The sequence below is a fragment of the Lithobates pipiens genome, unplaced genomic scaffold, assembly GCF_037356315.1.
Source record: "Lithobates pipiens isolate NorthernLeopardFrog02 unplaced genomic scaffold, aLitPip1_a1.2 Scaffold_27, whole genome shotgun sequence".
NCBI classification, from domain to species: Eukaryota; Metazoa; Chordata; class Amphibia; order Anura; family Ranidae; genus Lithobates; species Lithobates pipiens.
Genome location: NW_027507788.1, coordinates 116,195,777 through 116,218,502, shown reverse-complemented (window position 1 = coordinate 116,218,502; position 22,726 = coordinate 116,195,777). Strand labels below are relative to the sequence as shown.

Below are 22,726 nucleotides of genomic sequence, written 5' to 3'. Positions count from 1 at the left end.
CAAACAATAACCATGAGTGAAAAAAGTTTGTGTTATCATTCACATTCTCTGAGAAATCATAAATTCTGCCAGGGTATGTCAACTTATGAGTACAACTGTGTGTGTGTATAATGTTTAAGATATAGAGATATAGACACACACAATTATATAATCTTTGGGTGTTCAAGTAATTTTCTACATGTATGTCAGAATTGGCTGTAGCAGCTAGTGGTTAAATAAATAACCTCCTACTATCTCCTGCTGTAGTAGGGTAATGGTCTAAGAAATGTGTAGACTTGCTGACCAGCTGCCGATGCGCGTAACCAGCTGCCACAATGTCCACAGGCCACCCATGACCTCTCCGTAGAGAGCTAGGATTGGGATCTGTCAATGTAAACAAACAGATCCCCTTACAGGGGAATAGAGAGAGATCATTCCTAGTTATCAGGAACAGCGATCTCTCTCCTCCTCCAGTCAGTACACTCCACCCATGGTAAGAAACACCTCCCAGGGAACACATTTAGCCCCTTGATATTCAATATAGACAATAATCAGCACATTTTTATAGCACTGATCGCTGTATAATTGTCACTGGTCCCAGAAAAAGTGTCATAAGTGTCCGATCTGTCCGCCGCAATGTCGCAGTTCCGCTAAAAATTGCTAGTAAAAAAATAATAATAATAATTAAAAATGCCATAAATATATCCCCCATCTTGTAGATGCTATAACGTTTGTGCAATCCAATCATTATACGCTTATTGAGATTTGTTTTTACCAAAAATATGTAGAAAAAACACATATTGGCCTAAGCTGAGGAAGACATTTGTTTTTTTATATTTTTTTGGGAGGATATTATAGCAAAAAGTAATATTGCTTTTTTTTTTTTCCCCCAAAATTGTTGCTCTTTTTTTATAGCGCAAAAAGTAAAAACTGCATAGGTGATCAAATACTACCAAAAGAAAACTCAATTTGTGGGAAAAAAAGGACATCAATTTTGTTTGGGTACAACATTGCACAACCACGCAATTGTCAGTTAAAATGACAGTGCCGTATTGCAAAAAATCCTTCCAGTCCTTAAGTGGTTAAAGTATAGGCTATACATCCTGTTTTCCTTATCTGGAGTGATATTTTGGGCAATCCTATTCAATAGACCAGCACTGGAATATGGCTTCCCCAAACATGATTTTACAACTGAAAAATATAAAAAACAGGTTGAGACCCCTCTCTACACTAGTGAGATTTCTCCCGTCATGCACGGTAACAGAAATCACATTCCTCTCTATGCTGCATTGATGTGAACAGGCACCAATTTTTTTTGAAAAGGTGCAGTTGCTTCTTTTGGTGAAACATATTGCATTTTTGGCCACATGGACCTTAATGGGAGTACATGAAAAGCAAAATGTAACATTCGCATACATACATTTTTAGTGCCTTTTTGGCAGATCTCTGTGTATAAAGATCAGTCTTCTACAAAAAAAAAAAAAAATGCATCAAAAACAGTGTTAAAATGCGCTACAAAAACGCATGGAAAACTGCACGATTATACAGCAGCACTAGTGTGAACGCAGGCTAAGGGTATAGGCTAGGAGGTGGCGATTGAGTAATACTATAATCAGCTTAATTATTTTAAAATAATGTAATACATTTATGAAAAATATTTTACTCACAATGAGTAGAAGTCTATAACTTAGAATGATCCCTGTAAAGTCCCAAATTTTGCATGTATATTAAAAATAAGTATTACTAAAATTGAGGTAACTAAGGATGGAGCTGCTGGCAACAACGGTCTCCTCACATCTTGAGTGAACAGGATCCAAATATCTGCCCGTCACCATGCAAGGAATTATAAGCCACCATTACAGGCAATATGGGGGGGTAACACCACTGCTAGTGCACACTATAAACTAGTGAAGACAATACACTAAATGGAAATATAAACTACAGTCACTTGGCACCTTTTGCTGAATGTGCTGGTTATATTGAACAGGTCCTTGAATTCTCTTTTTCTGAAGTCTCCTTGATAAATTGACTAAATGATTTGCTTTCCCTTAAATTCTAATTTACATCTCCAAAAGAGAATAAGGCCCCTTTCACACATACGGACCGTTGGTCTGTTTTTCACCCATCCGTTGATGGATGAAAAACGGACATCAATGCATTCCAATAGAAAAAATGGATGACAAAAGATGATCATCTGTTTCATCTGCTTCAGTCAAGATCCATTTTTTGGAACGGATAAAAGTAATATTTCTCATCTGTCTAAAAAATGGATCGAAACAAACGGATGTAAACTGACAAATGGTCAGTTTTTCATCCGTTTTTAAATTGGTTGTTAGGGGCAACCAGTCAGTGTGCGTGTGTGCGTGTGTGTGTGTGTGTGTGTGTGGGGGGGGGGGGGGGTGTTTGTGTCAGAGAAAGGCAGGAGAGCAGTATATAAAGTGAACGGGCAGTCTTCATACTGGCTGCCTCACTTGCCGGCGCTGACTATCATTGTCGGCTTTTAAATTTAAGTGCCAGCTTTTTTTCCCTTTTTGGAGGGGGGGGGTGCATGTGTGCAAGGAGAGGGTGAGAAGAGATGTACATATAGTGAGGGGCAGTCTGTACAGACAGGCCGTAGATGCTGACTGTCATTAATCCGAATTGTCGGCTCTTTTTTTTTCTATATACAGTGCAGAGCCAGAGCTGTCAAAAAAATAAATAAATAAAATAAAAAGACATTCCTCAGCACAGAGAGGTCACGAAGAGAAACCATGTATCTCTCGGTTCTTTGATCAAAGGAATGAACTTCGGTCTGTAAAAGGTACTTCCACACTGACGCGGCGGGTCCATTAGCGGTAAAGTGCTGCTAGTTTCAGACGCTTTGGAAGCGCTGCCCATTCATTCCCAAAGATGCTGTGTGCAGGACTTTTTTTCTGTCCCGCAAGCGCACCGCCCTAGTTGGAAAGCACTAGGGCTTTGACACTGGGGAGGCATGAGAGGCAGTTTTCAGGTACTATTTTTAGCACTAAAATGTCTGAAAACTGGCTCCGCGTGAAAGTACCCAAAATGAGGGCAGTTTAACCACTTAAAGACCAAAACTTTTTTCTGGCACTTGTTGGTTACAAGTTAAAATCAGTATTTCCTGCTAGAAAATTACTTGGAACCCCAAAATATTATATTTATTTATTTCTCTTTATTTCTTATTTAGAGAATAAAATGGCTGTTGCAATATTTTGTGTCCCACGGTATTTGCTGTATTTAACTTTCAAACATAATTTTTGGAAATAAAATACACTTCAATGAATAAAAAAAAAAAAAGGAAACCGTAAAGTTAGCTCAATTATTTTGTATAGTGTGAAAGATGATTTTACGTCACGAGAATCGTGATCTTTATTCTAAGCAAAAAAAAATTATGATTCTCATTTTATTCAGAATCGTGCAGCTCTAATGTAAACCAAAAATTGAACTCAAGTAGTTAAGTGGATGTAAAGAACCGATGTAAAAACTGATGAAAAACTGATCCGTTTTTGCTTTGAAAAAACATGACTGAACTGATAAAACAAACTGAAGGCGTGTGTGAAAGGGGTTGGTATTTCAGGTCAGACAATCTCACAATTTCTGTAAGGAGCAACATTTAGGGGTCATTCAAATGATGTGATCGTGGGCGTTTTTCCACACACACAGTAAATGAAAGTAACCTCAACATGTGTTTTCACTGTGGTGCGAAAATTTTTTACCATTTCTATGTGCTCTGTTCACCCCACAACATTGGTGTGATGTGCAGTATGGAAAAATGCAGACATACAGCATTTCCCCACTGTGTTCTCGATAGCATTGTGCTCCTATACAGAGACATGAATGAAGTGTCACTACGAGACAGTTCAAAGGTAAACCGCACAATGCTCTAAAAAAAGCACTGCACTCTTGCTGGACCTCACACAGACACTTGCCTGCAAAGTAAAATGCTGCTTTTATCTGTACAAACTAACGTTGTATATTGAGGGGTTACAAACTTGTAAAGATGATGGACACTGGAACTAGGGCTGCAACTAATGATTATATTCATAATTGATTAGTTGTCCGATCATTTTGATTAATTGGATAAAAACCTCAAAAACAAGTGTGGTGTATAATTTAGTTAATATGTAAAGTTTAAATAAGACAATTTACATGTATTCTTAAATAGCTATATGAAGTGGTAAATCTAAATAACCAGTAATATGGTTAGGAAACAAAATATCTAATCCGCTCTGAGAACAACACACACATATACTATATTATATATATATATATATATATATATATATATATATATATATATATATATATATATATATATATATATATATATATATATATATATATATATATATATATATATATATATATGTGTATGTATATGTTTTTTTTATATATTTTTGGGGGATATTTATTATAACAAAAAGTAAAAAATAATGCGTTTTTTTCTAAATTGTCGCTCTATTTTTGTTTATAGCGCAAAAAATAAAAACCGCAGGGGTGATCAAATACCACCAAAAGAAAGCTCTATTTGTGGGAAAAAAAGGACGTCAATTTTGTTTGGGAGCCATGTCGCACGACCGCGCAATTGTCAGTTAAAGCGACGCAGTGCCGAATCGCAAAAAGTGGTCTGGTCTTTGACCAGCAAATTGGTCCGGTCTGAAAGTGGTTAAATACAGTGAGACATAAAATACTGCAACAACCACCATTTTATTCTCTAGGGTGTCTACTAAAAAATGTTTGGGGGTTCTAAGTAATTTTCTAGAAAAGAAAAATGATTTTGAAATGTCAGAAAAAGGTTTAGTGTTTAAGTGGTTAAAATGTTTTCGCTTACACACAGTCTATTCCATTGACAAATTGTTACAATGTTTATACCCAAGTTCTACTGATAAAGAATGCTGTGATTCTTGGCAGACTGGCCAGTTTTTCTCTTCCTTTCTTTTGAGGGCTGTGGCTTCAGAAGAGCAGAGAGAATTCTTTGCATAGAAAGAATTGTGAAACACTTTAGTCAAGATCGCGATAATGATTCTTGATGATTAATTGTGCAGCTCTAAAATCTAAATCATATACACACACATCTATATATATATATATATATATATATATATATATATATATATATATATATATATATATATATATATATATATATATATATATATATATATATATATATATATATATATATATATATTAGTGTGGAGAGGCGACCCTGTGTCACGGTGTATATGAGCAGTGTATGCTGGATTTTGGCAGGCATGCTAATTACAAGGCCTCATAGGCTGAAATGCGTCAACCGACTTAATCTGCGTTTGTCCACTGTGGCTTTTCAATAAAATTAAGACATTTTAAGAACAACCGGTGTGTGGATAATTTTTTCCACATGCTAATTACACACCTGTGGGCTAGCTTCATAATCCTCCCAGGAAGAGAGTTCAGAGCTTCCACTTGGAGACAGCTCCACCCAAGGAGACAGGAAGTCTCGCTGAGGAGACAGGAGGACTCTGCCCTACAGACACAAGTCTGTGTACAAGTGTTGGGAAGACATCCATGTTCTTTAGAGAGACTGCAGGTGGCAGTTTGAACCCTGGGTAAGCTAGGAGAGCTTGACCCAAGCATACAGGTCTGAGGAACAAACCTATGGCCTAGGCGTGAGGCCTAAAGCAGCTGTATTGTCAGTTGGTAAGCCAGGAGGCTGAATAATCATGATGTGATAATGGTTGAAAACCCTGCAAGGGAAATTTGTTTGATTTGAACGTTTTGCTTTCTTTAAATAAAAGTGGGCTGCCATGCACTTGAAAATACAGCCTGGACTGACGTGTTTCTCCAAATCACATACACCACTTGAGCTGAATCATTTCATATGACAACACTGAAGAAATTGCACTTTGCTAAAATGTAAAGTACAGGTAGTGAGTGTACATCTTGTATAACCGTGTAAATTTGCTGTCCCCTCAAAAATGACTGAACACACCATTAATGTCTAAACCACTGGCAACAAAAGGGAGTACACCCCTATGTGAAAATGTCCAAATTAGGCCCAAAGTGTCAATATTTTGTAAACCAGGAAAAGAGAAAACCCAGGCAGGGCAAAAAATTGTCAAGGCACCTCATCCCAAAATGGTCAAATAGAAAAAGTAGGGAAGGACAGAACGGGACAGTAATACCGTAATAGTCCCGTTCTGTCCTTCCCTACTTTGTCAATATTTTGTGTGGTCACCATTATTTTAGCATTTAGCACTGCCTTAAACCTCTTGGGCATGGAGTTCCCCCAAGCTTCAGAGGTTGCCACATGACGACATCATGGAGCTCGTGGATATTAGAGACCTTGTGGTCCTCCACCTTCCATTTGAGGATGCCCCACAGATGCTCAAAAGGGTTTAGGTCTGGAGACATGCTTGGCAGTCCATCACCTTTACCCTCAGCTTCTTTAGCAAGCCAGTGGTCATCTTGGAGGTGTGTTTTGGGTTGTTATGTTGGAATACTGCCCTGCAGCCCAGTCTCTGAAGGAAGTGGATCATGCTCCGCTTCAGTATGTCATAGTACATGTTGGAATTCATGGTTCCTTCAATGAACTGTAGCTCCCCATATGCCGGCAGCACTCATGCAGCCCCAGACCATGACACTCCCCTCGTCATGCTTGACTGTACGCAAGACACACTTGTCTTTGTACTCTTCATCTGGTTTGCGCCACACATTTGACACCATCTGAACCAAATAAGTTTATCTTGGTCTTATCAGACCACAGGACTTGGTTCATATAACCCATGTCTTTAGTCTGCTTGTCTTCAGCAAACGGTTTGCGGGCTCTCTTGTGCATCATCTTTAGAAGAGGCTTTCTTCTGGAACGACAACTATGCAGACCAATTTAATGCAGCGTGCGGCATATGGTGTGAGCACTGAAAGGCTGGTAGCACTCATACTTCTATTTCCCAAAGACAACCTCTGGATATGACGCGGAGCACGTGCACACAGCTTCTTTGGTTGACGATGGCGAAGCCTGTTCTGGGTGGAACCTGTCCTATTAAACTGTTGTATGGTCTTGGCCACCTTGCTGCAGCTCAGCTTCAGGGTCTTGGCAATCTTCTTATAGCCTAGGCCATCTTTATTCAGAGCAACAATTCTTTTTTTCAGATCCTCAACAAGTTCTTTGCCATGAGGTGCCATGTTGAACTTCCAGTGACCAGTATGAGAGCGTAAGAGTGATAACACCAAATTTAACACACCTGAGACCTTGATACACTAACGAGTCACATGGCACCGGGGATGGAAAATTGCCAATTGGGCCCAATTTGGAAATTTTCACTTAGGGGCATACTAACTTTTGTTGCCAGCGGTTTAGACATTAATGGCTTTTTGTTGAGTTATTTTGAGGGGATAGCAAATTGACACTGTTATACAAGCTGTACACTCGCTACTTTACATTGTAGCAAAGGGTAATTTCTTCAGTGTTGTCATATGAAAAGATTTAATAAAATATTTACAAAAATGTGAGGGTTGTACTCTTTTTTGTGACATACCGTATATGAATGGTGTACTGAGTTGTATGCTGCACTATATAAACAAATAATGCATTCTGTATGCAGGCCAACTAACCGGATGACCAACTAATTGATTATGAATTTTAATAATCGATTATTTGTTTCAGCCCTAACTGGAACGTATACATACAACTGCCTAGGTAAACACATAACTGCAATTGGAACCTGGACCATATGGGATGAGCGATTCCTTAGAGCAGTCACTGTAATACAAAATTTCTCAAATCAAAATCAAGTTGTCTACAAATACTGAAGTACATAGGAGGAAGCTTTGAAAGAATAAAACAGGCAGAAACTAACCTTGGCTGGGAATTCTCCTCATACATGCGCTCCTTGCCTTCTTTAAACAAACTTATTGTTTGCTTTGTCTTCTTCATTAGGTTTTCCATGAAGACTCTGAAATACTCATTTTCACCAAGCATCTCCATCTTTCCCTCATAGCGAGACATAATGGTGCGAAGGTGTTGGTAGGTATCAGGAAGCAGGTCCAAAATATACGGTGGGCTGTTTTTCAAAGCAAGCCGTTGATTCTGGCACAATCGAACGACCTGCATAACATTAAAAGAAGTTTAGGTTAAAAAACAAAACAAAAAAAAGCTAAAAAAGGGAGTTTAAAAAAATAAAATTAAAAAAAACAACAAAATGCACCCACCCCAATGTATAGCTGACAGAACTAAACATATGATAAAAGAAGCAGCCATATTATCAACCACCTCTAGTCTACTGTTCTGACAATCTTGAAAACTGTAAAATCTTAAGGTTTCCTCCAATATAGTGAAATGGATTGACTACTGTAACTGCATACTACAATGTTTTTTTTTTCACTTTATAAGCATTTAAACAGTGTTTCATTTATAATTTTGTATGTATTCTATGGTGTACATCATAGAATGCATACATAAGTGACGTTGGTTGAAAGTTGCTGTAGAGGTAGAGATTCTGGATATGGTGGAGCAAGTTTGGGATAAGATTTATGCCTCCTATTTTAACACAACTATCACTGCTAGAGACAAACTCATCCAAATGTATTTTGTATGTCTATTTTTCACCAGCACAATAGTTAAAAATGGGGGAAAGAGGAAAAAAAATGCCCCCCCCCCATGGGACTGCTGGGACCAGTCTAGGATAGTTACCTCTTTGTAATGTGACTAGTTCCCTCTATTGATACATGATTCGGACGAAGGTTTATTCACCAATACAACTCCTGAAAAACACTAGATCGATTTTCACATCCACAAAACCATGTGACATGCAATAATATGCAAAAACGATTTTTTCTGTCATTGGTTTGTTTGTAATCTTTTTTTCTGTTTTTCTTGTTGATTTTCAACTAAATAAAAACTTTTACTGTCCAAAAAAACAACTCATTGCCATTTGCCATGTAGTTGCCCACCCCATTAATTTGTTCAGATCTTTTTGCAAGGTTTCCACATCCTGTGGAGAAGTTATTGCCCTGCTTAGCTTAGTATCATCTGCAAATACAGACACTTTACTGCTTCCCCCATCCTCCAGGTTGTTTATGAACAAATTAAATTGGATTGGTCCCAGCACAGAACCCTGTGGGACCCCACTACCCACCCCTGACCATTCCGAATATTCACCATTTATCACCACCCTCTGAACGCGCCCTTGTAGCCAGTTTTCAATCCATGTACTCACCCTATGGTCCATGCCAACGGACCTTATTTTGTACAGTAAACGTTTATGGGGAACTGTGTCAAATGCTTTTGAAAAATTCATATACACCAAGTCTACGGGCCTTCCTTTATCTAGATGGCAACTCATTTCCTCATAGAAAGTTAATAGATTATTCCAAACCAAACGATTCTTCATGAATCCATGCGGATTACTGCTGATACCGCTTTCATTACTAAAATCTTGTATATAGTCCATTATCATCCCCTTCAAGAGCTTGCATACTGATGACAGGCTTACTGGTCTAATTCATAGATAAGTATTTTGGGCCCTTTTTAACCACTTCAATACAGGGCATTGTCACCCCCTTCCTGCCCAGACCAATTTTCAGTTTTCAGCGCTGTTACACTTTGAATGACAGTTGCGCGGTCATACAACACTGTACCCATTTCAAATTTTGATATTTTTTCCCCCACAAATAGAGCTTTCTTTTCTTGATATTTGATCACCTCTGTGGTTTTTTTTTTTTGCGCTATAAACAAAAAAAAGCGACAATTTTGGGGGAAAAAAAAAAAAAAACACACACAATATTTAATAAATATCCCATTAAAAAAGAAAACAATTGTATTTCCTCAGTTTAGGCCGATATATATTCTTCTACATATTTTTGTAAAAAAAAAAAAAAAAAAAACGCAATAAGTGTATATTGTTTGGTTTCCACAAAAGTTAGAGTCTACAAAATAGGGGATACATTTATGGCATTTTTGTTATTTTTTTGTTTTAAATAGCAATGGCGGCGATCTGCGATTTTTATCGCAACAGCAATATTGCGGTGAACACTTCGGAAACTTTTGACACTATTTTGGGACCACATTTATACAGCGATCAGTGCTATAAAAACGTGACTGGCAGGGAAGGGGTTAACACGTGATCGAGGGGTTAATTATGTTTCCTAGGGAGTGATTCTGTCGGGGGCGGGGACTCACAAGGAGAGGCAATAGATCTGTGTTCCTCTGTACTGGGAACACACCATCGGTCTCCTCTCCTCTGACAGGACGTGGATCTGTGTGATCACACACACAGATCCACGGTCTTGCTGTGTTCACGGGCAATCGCAGGTATGGTGGGCATCGGGCAAACGCATCATGTACCCAGTGACGCCGCTCCTAGAGGCTCATTGAGAAAAGACGTCATATGACGGCGGCCCTGAGGGACAAAGGGTTCCTGCCACCGTCATATGACTATGCATGAAAGGGAAGTGGTTAAATATTGGTGCTACATTGGCTTTTCTCCAATTCGCTGGTACCTACAGACACACACTAAATATTAGCAGGAATCCATAAGACTAAAAAAAAAATAAAAAAAAAAAATAAAGGAAAGTTTCACGTGGGTAAAGAACATTTACATGCATGTACAGTAAATAAGAAATTATCATTTCCTTCACATACATTTTTGAAACGTTTAGTTGATGTCATACTTTCCACTGTAAGACAGCTGAGGTTTCCTTTATTGCTGATCGCAGATCAAAACCACACTCCACACAGTAATAACTGCCGATATTTTTTTTTTCTGTGGCAATGGTCAATTTAGGGGAAAAAAGGGCTAAAACTGACATTTCTATTTTTTCATGAGAACAAATTGCTTACTCAAATCTAGTCTGGCCTTTTTTGGGCAGTGTCTGTATTAACATGGTCTCAAAAGATCTAAGCATCATTTCAAAGCCATCTTCATTCATTTCCTGCAGACCTATAAACTGAACTTTGGTTCCATGAAAGATAGCTGATAGGGACCATATACCATAATATAAATATGCAGAGTGACAGAGGGGACACTGTATATGTAATATATGGACTCTGACATACATGAAATATTAAGACATTACATAATTCTTTACACACTGGGGGTCTTTTATAGTGTACTTCCACTTCTGCAACCAAACTGACACAACACCTACTTTATATTTGTAACAAATCCCAATTCAAATAGCATTACTAAAAAACAAAAAATACAGGGGGTCCCCTACTTACAAACGGAGGGAGATAACAGGAAGAGAGAGGAAATCTACCCCTAAGAAAAGAAATTCTCTCCTGTAAGAGTTAATATGGGGGGAAAAAGGTGTCTCCACTGAAGCTTTACCACCAATCCTCGTTTTCCTAACAGCCCAAAATTTTCAAAATCCAATTATCATTGTGACAAAAAGTGAGGTGAAATCTTCTGTACAGGGGCACAGACAGCTAAACAAATGTTACAGGGGTGATAACCCTTCCTTACGTTATCCAAAAAGCTTAAAAATAGATTTTTTGGCTGGAGCTACACTTGTACCTGTTCCGACTTACAAACAGATTCAAGTTAAGAACAAACCTACAGTCCCCATCTTGTTTGTAACCCGGGGACCCCCTGTACAAATAAAAAAAAAATAGTGGAAGGAGAAATTTGTCAGATTTTTCCTTCACCCACAGGCTGAACAAACAAAATCCTATATATGTATGGTCAGCTTTAAATGATCATGTAGGTGTACATCAAAAGTTAAAAAGAAGTTCCAGGGGCGTGGCTTGGCGCGCGGGAGACATGGCAGCATAGTGAAGGAGCTCCGCCAGACACCCTGCCTCAGCGAGCTGCATCGCCGCCAAACGCCTGACGATGAGCAAGCAGAACCGCTCAGCACAGCACACCTCGCCGACATACAGCCACCTCCAGGGAGAGGAATATCTCGGGAATCTTTAAGAACCAGGCCGAGACACGGAGAAGCCAGACGGGAGCCAAGATGGCGCCGACCCAGCGGGACGAGGAGTTCAGTGAGGACTCGCAGTCTGCATCGGAGGAAGGAGGTAGGAGACACACCGGACCTGACCATCCCCTCACCTATGCAGATATGTCCGGCTTCGCGGCGGACATTAAGGCCTCCTTCTCTGCCGCCATAACCGACTTGAAAACGAACTTACTGGTTCTCACAGAAAAGATGGCCACAGCAGAGACAGCGGGCAGAGGCAGGGACCATGCCATTCAAAGACTAGACGGCGTGGCATCCACCCATGCCAGGCACTTCATCGAGATAAACAGGCATTTAGAGGATCTCGATAACAGGGGGAGGAGGAATAATATCAGGGTCCGGGGGGTCCCCGAATCGGTGGGTACGGACCAAATAGTTCCTGCACTCCAGAGGGTCTTTAACAGCCTCTTGGAGAGACCAGAGGACTCAGCCATAGATTTCGTCAGGGCACATAGGGCCCTGAGAGCCAGAGGCCCTGATACCCTCCCCCCACGGGACATTATCTGCTGTTTGCATAACTTTGCCCTTAAAGTGGTTTGGTACCTAAAAATGAAAGTTCATGTTATTAAAATCAACAGTTAGCATACTTACCTAAACGAACCCTGAAAAAAAAAAATATTATTTACTTACCTTTTATTTCTGATGTTTCAGCTGACTTCCGGGTTCTCCTCCCGTGGGAGTAGGGGTGGCTATCGTCCTCGCAATGGTCCCTGGGAAATTTCCCAAGAATCCATGGGGGACATTGAAATTGCGAAATCTCGCGAGATTTCGTTCGGACGCCGGTCACGTGACGAGGGCGTGTACGAATTTGCCATTTTTAAAGTGGGCAGGCAGCTGTATCTGCCATTACACACGAGGTAGCAAGCAAACAAGTGATTGCTTCTGTGGATTTGTTTTCATTCATTCTTTGTTCTCTGTGCTGTGTGGTTTTCGTTGCCTTGACAACGGGGCGGGAACTTCCTGGAGTTTTTCTTTCCTTGTCACTGCTCTCACTGAGCATGTGCAAGATGGAGCGGAGCATGCTGGGAGCCAGACGTCATCATATACCAGGAAGTAAATGCCTGTGGGCTTCAGACGCCCACAGTTAAAATGGAAAATGCCAGAGTAGGTTTTTATAAGTCATCCTGAAGAAAAGATTTGTCGCGCCGGGGGTCAAATAAACGCCGGACGTGGATGCCAATCGAAGCTAGCACTCACCCACCAGTGAGACAGGTAAGAAAAAAATAAAAAAAGAGCGGAATCCCACTTTAAAGAAGAGATTATGGCCAAAGCACGTAGAAATGACCACATAGTCTTTAATGGGGAACACATTAAATTTTTCCAGGACCTGTCTCAAATTACATTGAGGAATCGCAGGGCTCTGCGACCTCTCCTGGAGGCTCTGAGAGCTAAGGACATCCATTACACCTGGCGCTTCCCCTTTGCACTCCTAGTGACTCACAATGGAAAACAACATGTGCTCCGCTCCCTGAGGATCTCCCAGACTTCTGCGACTCACTACAGCTTGACCGCGTTGCTCTTCCCGAGTGGTACCAGGAGTTTATCCCCACACGGGGAGATAGGAGCCCGTTGCATTCCCCCCCGATCACGCCGGATAAGCATTCCTCTAAACGGCAGAAACAGGGATGGAGAGACGGCTCGGGGCTCGAAACACCACGCAGCAGGGCTCGCGCTTCCCGAAGTCTACAGGAGAACTAACCCCCAGATGCCTTATCAGATGCGCTGTTCTGCACTCTAAACACTGCACTTCCAACCTCATCCTAATTTACATTGGCATGCGAGACCTTTGGCCCCACTGATCCCTCCTGGAGACGCTGACTATGGTCTGCCCCCCCCCCCCCCTCCTCCATGAGTTCGAATTTTGGTTCCTTCACCCCCTTCCCGGGTCCCCATCCACCAAGGGGACGATCTTGATACAGTTTGACCCTACTATTTTTTTTATTTCCACAACTAGTGACTCCCCAAGAGAAATGTACTCAGTTGTTCCCTGGAGACTCATCTGTTGGGGTCTCCTGCACTGACCCACACTTCCATCTCTATCGGGTCCACCCTTCCCTGGTTTGGAGGAAGAATACTGGGATTTGTTTGCCCTTTTTGACTGCCATGCGTTCTCTGATCTCCTTGCCTTGGAACTGATGGGCTCTGGACCCGGGGTGGGGGGGGGGGGGTTGCTGGGACCTCACTGGAGGGGGGGAGCGTTGGGGGGGGGCGGGTCGTGGGCCTTGACTAGCATACTGTTTGGGAAAGTTTTTGTATTCATATGGGTGTGTGAAGGCGGGGGGGGGGGGCGCTCGGGTCGGGGACATGTTTGATGCCCCTGATTTGACCGTCCCCGCTGGCTGCTTTCTGTTTATGTTAAATGTTGATGGCGGGAGGAGTTATCTGTTTGCAATGTTGCTTGCTCATCTAGTTTTGAAGGCTTTTTGCCACGGATTTAGTTTGGCGATGTATGACTCATAATTAGATCTTATATGCTGCTCAAACAGGCAGGGTTGAGGCAGACCCACTACTCAGATAGTACATTTTTTTTCTTCTTTTGTTTTTGCTTGATTACTTGCCTCTGCCTCCCTGCTTGAAGAGGACTGGGCTGCAGACCCTATCTCTGCCTGCAGACCTCCCACGTCCCCCTAAAGTGGGCTAGACGCTCTAACCGGCGTCGGTACACTACTTAGTTTTATCCGGACAGTGATAGCCCGGATAAGTGAGATTTTACACTCCTGCTCTATCTATTCTACCTGTCTACTTCTCTTCTAACACCTTTTCTGAACCTTACCCCTTTATCCCCTCTCCTCCCTCCCTTTCCTTCCCCACCTCCGCTCCCTGCTGACGTCCCGGGTGGGGTGGCCATCTGAAGTTCACCTCCATACCTCAATTGTCCCTTCCTCCTAACAGTACCGGTGGTTGTCACTCCCACGCGTCCTCCTAGGTACAAACAATGGCCTACTCAGGGCTTGGAAGATCACCCACGGTAGTGTCCCACAATGTTAAGGGACTGAACATTCCTGAGAAGCGTTCTGCCCTCCTGAGGGAACTGAGAAAAGGTAGGCCCAAAATAGTTTTCTTACAGGAAACACACTTTAAGACTAACCAGGTCCCCAAATTGACAGATTCCCTCTTCACGGAAGCCCACCATGCCACAAACGACATCTCCAAGTCCAAAGGAGTGTCCATCCTTCTTAGTAGAGAAGCCTCTTTTGAAGTCACGGGCAAGCTGGTGGACCCCGGGGGTAGATTCATTTTTATTAAGGGCGATTGTATGGGAGTGCCTACCACGCTGGCTAATGTCTATTTCCCCAACTCAGGCCATCTGACTTTTTGTCAAAAAGTGGTGAGGGAGTTGGAGGGATTTAGTGTGGGCCGACTCGTTCTTGGCGGCGATTTTAACATCCCTCTGAATCCCCTAGTTGACACTTCCACCAGGAAAACCTATATAACCTTTAGAATACTAAAGAAAATTAAAACACTTTTGCACTCCCTGGACCTGGTGGATACGTGGCGCTTCCTTCACCCAGACGACAGGGATTACTCATTTTATTCAATACCCCACAACCGACACTCAAGGATTGACTATTTGTTCGTGTCCAGGAGAGACCTCCACTTTGTAAGAGAGGCCTGTATAGGAATCCAGACCATTTCAGACCATGCCCCCATTTCCTCGTGCCTGGACTGGACGGACACGACTAGAGGCAGAGGTGCGTGGCGACTGAACTCCTCCCTCATATCAGACCCGGCGTTGCTACCTGAGCTTAATGATAAATTGACTGAGTTCTTTGGTCATAATGTAACGCCGGGAATGGATCCCATGATGATTTGGGAAGCCCACAAGTGCTATATGAGGGGGGAGTTCATTAGGCTGGGTGCCCGAAAGAAGAGGGAACGGGATAAAGATGTACTGAACTTGACACAGACGATCAAACGCCTAGAAACTTTACACAAACAATCCCTATCTGTGCAGTCGGCGACTGCCCTTCTTGATGCAAGGAAGGCCCTTAAACTGATTCTAGACTCTAAGACTAGACGTATTCTCTACTTCAAAAACAAACTGTACTATGAGCAGGGGGACAAAACGGGACGTTTCCTCGCTAGAGCGCTGAAAGGGCCACGGCTTTGTTACCACCATAGCGGGTATTCGTAGTGCTGGGGGCCCTATAGATAGGACCTGTGAAGACATAGCCCGTCACTTTCAGAAGTTCTACTCCAACCTCTACAACCTCCCACCCCAACATAGGCCTCAGGATGTGCAGGGAGACAGACTACAGGCGATTAGAGACTACATTAGGCGCTCGGGTATCCCGTCGCTCCAAGCAGAAGTTAGCGAATCTTTAAACCTCCCCATCACCTCACTAGAACTTCAACTTGCAGTTAAGGACCTTAAGCCGGGCAAGAGCCCAGGCCCTGACGGGCTTACGGCCATATATTATAAGACCTTTTTGGATAAATTGGGACCACACCTTAGGACAGCCTTGAACTCTCTTTCGAAGCCGCGCCAGGTCCCCTCGGAGTTTCTGTCAGCTTACGTTACTGTCTTACCCAAACCGGGGAAGGACCCCCTGCATTGCGCCAGCTACAGGCCTATTTCCCTCCTAAACATTGACGCTAAATTACTAGCCAAAATCATCTCTAACAGGTTAAAGCCCCTACTACATAACTTGATAGACCCGGACCAGGTGGGTTTCATGCCAGGGAGGGAGGCGAGAGATAATGTCACGAAAGTGTTGAATTCGGTCCATGCTTCTGGGGAGCTTGGGATCGAGGGCCTTCTCCTGTCCACGGATGCGGAGAAGGCCTTCGATCGGGTGGCATGGGATTTCATGTTTGAGACATGCAGGCAAGTGGGACTGGGCTCCAAGATGATGTCTTGGATAATGTCTCTATACCAAAACCCGTCGGCACAGCTAAAAATTAACGGTACTCTCCCGAACAAATTAGACATTCGCAACGGCACTAGACAAGGCTGTCCCCTCTCACCCTTATTGTTTATTCTCACTTTAGAGCCCTTTATCCGCTGCGTGATAGCCAACGAGAATGTTGGTGGCTACCAGGTAGGAGGAAAAGAGTACAAGGTTGCCGCTTTCGCGGACGATCTTATGTTTTTTATAACCAGGCCGCACATCTCCATTCCTGCTCTCATGAAAGAATTCAACAACTACGGGTTCCTGTCGAACATGAAAATCAACTACACCAAATCGGAAGCGATGAATATCTCCCTCCCTGAGCACATCTTACAATCCGCACAAGCTAACAGCCCTTTTAAGTGGGAGACCCATGCTATCAAGTACTTGGGAGTGATGTTGACGCCTAAACTGTCGTTGCTCTTTGCAAAAAAATTTCCCCCACTTCTTAAAATGATTGAACAAGACCTTACTAGATGGCACTCTGGCTATTTCTCCTGGTTTGGCAGGGCGGCCATATGTAAAATGACTGTCCTGCCAAAAATTTTATATTTACTACGCACTCTGCCCATAAAGATACCACACAGCTTTTTTAAATCCCTTCAAACTATTCAGATGCGCTTCATCTGGGCCCATAAACCTCCCTGTGTTAAATTCTCACTCTTAACGAGGGGCAAGTCGGAAGGGGGGATGGGCATCCCAGATTACGGTAGGTACTACCAAGCTTCTCACGTTGCACGAGTGGTCGACTGGCACTGCCATGCAGAGGTCAAGGACTGGATAATGATAGAACAAGCGCTTAGCCCGACTCCCCTGCGATTCTCCCCCTGGATTCCCTTTGCCAGGCTACCAAATAAAACAAAGGATCACCTGACAGTGGGCACCACATTAAGCATAATACACCAACTCACGAAACAGAAGTCAACAAACACGTTCACATCCCCCTTGGGCCCCTTGACACCTTTATGGGGAAATCCAGATTTCTCTCCGGGAATGGGCAACCACTCCCTGTTTTCTGGGGAGAGGGGGCAGCCCCTCTTAGCGGGTCAATGCTTCCATAACCGACAAATCAGGGACTTGTCCAACTTAAAGGAGGTGGGCAAACTACCCACCCTATCCTGGTTGACATATTTCCAGGTCCAGGACTGTCTCCACGGGCACCCACAGTAGAGACTTTTCTAGGGAATACACAGAGGTAGAGGCATTGTGTCTGAAAGGAGAACAGGTGCCAAGGACTAAGACGGTGGCCTACAAATGGTTGACCAACAGGAAAGCCCCAGACACAGGCAGTTTGAGACAGAGATGGTCAGATGACCTGGGAGTGACGACACAGATGCTCAATGGAGCCGAGCCTGTACCCTGGCCCATAAATGCTCTTTGAGTACCAAGATGCAGGAAACCGCATATAAAATCTTAACGCACTGGTATGCAACACCGGCGAAACTGCATAAATGGTACCCACAGACTTCAGAGGCGTGCTGGCGATGTGGTGGGGAAAGGGGAACTTTAATTCACATCTGGTGGCAATGTGATCGCATTAGCGTGTTCTGGGATAGAGTGAAAGAGCTGACATACAAAATGACGGAGACTAAACTTAAACTTGATGCGGCCTGCTGCCTACTGCACATTTCAAACTCTTCGTTCAGGAAATACAAAAATTCGCTCACCAGGCACCTTTTGAATGCGGCCAAATCTCTCATACCAATACTATGGAAATCGCCCCAAGTCCCCACCACAAAAGACTGGCTACTAAAAATAGCCTACATCTGCGAGATGGAGGATACTAGGGCTCAGGCTGAGGAAAAAGTGGACCGTTTTCATGCAATTTGGTCTCCATGGTTTGTCTTCAGACACTCTCGTGATTACCAAAATTTGGTGCACCAATAGCTCGCTTTCCCGCTAGATCTGCTGGTACTAGTAGGGAATAAACATTAACTCTGGAGACGCGGGTGGCTCCCTGATCTGAGACGTCCTTCTCACCCGCCCCTACATAAATTCCTTCCCCATCTTCCATTATGTCTTTTCCTCTCAATCCCCCCCTTACGTTTCTTTTTCATCTCTTTTCTAACCTGAATGTGTAAAAAATGTGAAATCTAAGAGCTGGGCTGTGGGGTAGGGCCGGGTTTGGCAACAAACTTGGCCTGATTTTTTAATTCTACATACGAGGTAGCACTGAGGACCCCAGCCCGCGGAAGAATCTGGTATATTTCTGCCTTTTTGATTGAATGCTTCAATGACATTCTGTACCATATGTGATGTACACATCGCTATTTTGCTTCATTTGTTTTGTACTTCATTCTCTTTAATAAACTTTTAAAAGTGAAAAAAAAAAAAAGAAGTTCCAGTCTGTAAAAAAAAAAAAAAAAATAAATAAATTTAAAGTCAGCAGCTACAAATACAGTAGCTGCTGACTTTTATTATAAGGGCACAATGGGGGTTATTTACGAAAAGGCAAATCCACTTTGCACTACAAGTACAAAGTGCACTGAAAGTGCATTTGGAAGTGCAGTTGCTGTAGATCTAAAGGGTAGATCTGAAATAAGCGGAAGCTCTGCTGATTTTATCATCCAATCATGTGCAAGCTAAAATGCTGTTTATTTTCCTTGTATGTAAAGTGGATTTGCCTTTTGTAAATAACCCCCAATGTCAGCACTCCTAGCAGATATATCAATCTGTAGTATGGGAAACAGGAAGCGAAGCGTTGCCTTCATTTGTGGGGGAAAAAAGGACATCAATTTTGTTTGGGAGCCACGTCGCCTGACCGCGCAATTGTCAGTTAAAGCGACGCAGTGCCGAATCGCAAAAAGTGGTCTGGTCTTTGGCCAGCAAAATGGTCCGGGGCTGAAGTGGTTAATAATGCCATAGGAGACTTGTCGAAAGTAATCCAAAAGTACTAACATTTAACATTTCATTCTTTCAAGAATTATTATTTTTTTTTTTAGTTACTACAGCCAAAAATGAGCATTAATAAACCCCATTAACACACTGCAAAACTAGTCCTGTGGGCATTTTGTGAATGGCCCAGCGAAGAGGTTGTGTCGCTATCTAAGGCCTCATGTACACTGCTGCTGGTAAACAGACATTTAGGAGAAGTTGGGCATTTTTTTCAACTGCACCTGAACTCTCCTGTTATTTTATTACATGTACACAGGTTCATTTAGTCGTTTCTAGGCAGTTGTGTTTAGAGGCTTTTCAAATGCCAAACGCAGCAACTGATGTTTAGTTTACAGGATTTTTTTTTTTTTTTTTAAATGGGCAAAAATGAAAAACTTCTAGATGTAAACGCGGCTAAACAGACGTTTTTAGATGCCAGTTTCTTGCTGTCCAGTTAAATGAATTGTTCAGGAGAGGTTGAACAACGACCCGTGTACATGAAGCCTAAAGGATGCACAGCAGCAATGTAGGCAGCCCCCCCAAAGTACAATGGTACACTGGTACACTCAAAACAGACAGAAGGAAGCCACCTGCATATTATAACCACAACGCTGAGGTGAAGACCTGTTTAGAAATCTTAACCCAGTTTAAGTTGCTGTACCCAAAATCAGGCAGACATTTTAGAATAGACTTCTTGAGTGGCAGGTAGTAGACCCAGAGCACTCCTAATCATTTACTAGAGCAAGTCTGTTCAAGCGCTAGCCAGCTGCAAAGAACTCTATAGGCTACCCATAGATCCAACCATGTTCAGGCAGCCCATACAAAATCAATCTGGGAAGCAAAAAACTTCTGGCCTGACCTCAAGATATATATATATTTTTTTTTCATATATAGCATCATATTTTATTCATGTTACATACTCGCATGCTAAGTCATGTGCAAGAGTAACACATGCACGTTTTAGAACCTCTCAGGATCATAGTTCTCCCCTGACAATGCCTCAATCTGCTTTGCTTTCTAGCACAAGACTATCTTTTTCCAAATACTATGCAAGGTGGGCATCTCCTTTATGACCCAAAGAGGACACATCCATGTAAATCCTGGTACCTGTACAGCTCTCAAATGCTTTAACGTCACAATGTGGCAGTCGAGTGCTCACATTGAGATGGTACACTAATGCCCCGTAAACAGAATGAGATTATCTGATGAAACATCACACTTTTTTTTTGCATGCTAATCTCACATCGAATCTGATCAATTTACTAAAGTCACAAAAATTCTTGTAATGTGTTGTAATGCATTTGTATTGCATTTTCTAACAACAGCGCTACTGATTAACCACTTTCAGACCGGACCAATTTGCTGGTCAAAGACCAGACCACTTTTTGCGATTCGGCACTGCGTCGCTTTAACTGACAATTGCGCGGTTGTGCGACGTGGCTCCCAAACAAAATTGACGTCTTTTTCCCACAAATAGAGCTTTCTTTTGGTGGTATTTGATCACCCCTGCGGTTTTTATTTTTTGCGTTATAAACAAAAATAGAGCGACAATTTTGAAAAAAAACACATTATTTTTTACTTTTTGTTATAATAAATATCCCCCAAAAATATATAAAAAAAAAAAAAATTTTCCCTCAGTTTAGGCCGATACGTATTCTTCTACATATTTTTGGTAAAAAAATAAAAAAAAAATCGCAATAAGCGATTATTGATTGGTTTGCGCAAAAGTTATAGCGTTTACAAAATAGGGATAGTTTTATAGCATTTTTAATAATAATTTTTTATTATTTTTTTTTACTAGTAATGGTGGCGATCAGCGATTTTTATTGTGACTGCGGCATTGTGGGGGACCCATCGGACATTTTTGACACATATTTGGGACCATTGTCATTTATACAGTAATCACAGCTATACAAATGCAGCGATTCCTGTGTAAATAACACTGGCAGTGAAGGGGTTAACCACTGAGTGGCAGTGTAGGGGTTAAGTGTTCCTAGGGGTGTGTTACTAACTGTGGGGGGGTTGGGCTTTCATTTAGTGAACACTGATCTCTGCTCCAATCACATGAAGAGATCAGCGTCACTAGTTGCTAGGCAGAATGAAGAAATGCTGTTTACAACGGCATTTCTTCATTTGGCCGCTCCGTGAGACGATCGTGGGGATGCCCGCGGCGATCGAGTCCGCGGGTCCCGCGACCGGACTCACGGGGGTCCCGACCAGCGCGGGGGTGCGCCCCCGATGGCAGGGCGGCAAATTTAAAAGGGACATACATGTACGCCCATTTGCCTGCCCGTGCCATTCTGTCGATGTACATCGTCGTGCGCTGGTCGGCAAGTGGTTAAACGAAAATGGTAAAATCTGGCATTGTATGAAAAAAATTTCCATGCATGTCGGATAGAATAATATCAGATGAACTATCCTGATTGTTTCTCAAAAGCTCTGTACTAACGATCCAATTATCGCACGATCGATTTGAATGCAGCATTTTTCGTACGATTTTTGGATCGTGTGTACAGCGCATAATGCTTCCTCTTGCCTGCAGCACACAGACAACCTCTCAGCATAGGTAAATTCACCTAAAGTGATTGTAAATGGCTTTGATGATGCCTCCACATCCAGTGAAGTGAGAGAAAGCGGAGAGCTGCTGCTCTCGGGCACAGTGCTGGATTGAGATTGGGCTCAAGTACAAGGAGGTGGGCGGGGTGGTTGGCAGTGGCACACAGGGTTTTTTTTACCTTAATGCAGAGAATGCCTTCTACCTTTACAGCCACTTTAACTAGAGCTCAAGGACCACTTTTTGAATGGTATAGCTTTATTTACAAAAAAAAAAAAAAATGTACTGTATATGTTTAAATATTATATGTCTGGAATTTAGACATGCAGACTTGAACGGTCCATTTTAACTACTATGGGTGCTGGGGAGGGCAAGGGAGACCTCTGCAAAAATGTACTTCCAGAATTTCACTTTTTGTGCAAAGGACTTGAGTAGTTGGAAGAATAATATGTTTAACTTCAAGCTGTAAAATTAAATCTTTACT

The 22,726-nt window shown here is 42.3% G+C and overlaps 1 protein-coding gene across 1 annotated transcript in view; it reads right to left on the bottom strand.

Annotated features, from left to right (window-relative positions):
* Window positions 1-22,726, bottom strand: part of LOC143932978 (E3 ubiquitin-protein ligase CBL-like) — an 80,274-nt gene that overhangs the window by 40,337 nt on the left and 17,211 nt on the right. The window contains exon 2 of the mRNA XM_077455903.1: window positions 7,818-8,065. Within this exon, the coding sequence (XP_077312029.1) occupies window positions 7,818-8,065 (248 nt within the window). The remainder of the gene's footprint in view (window positions 1-7,817; window positions 8,066-22,726) is intronic.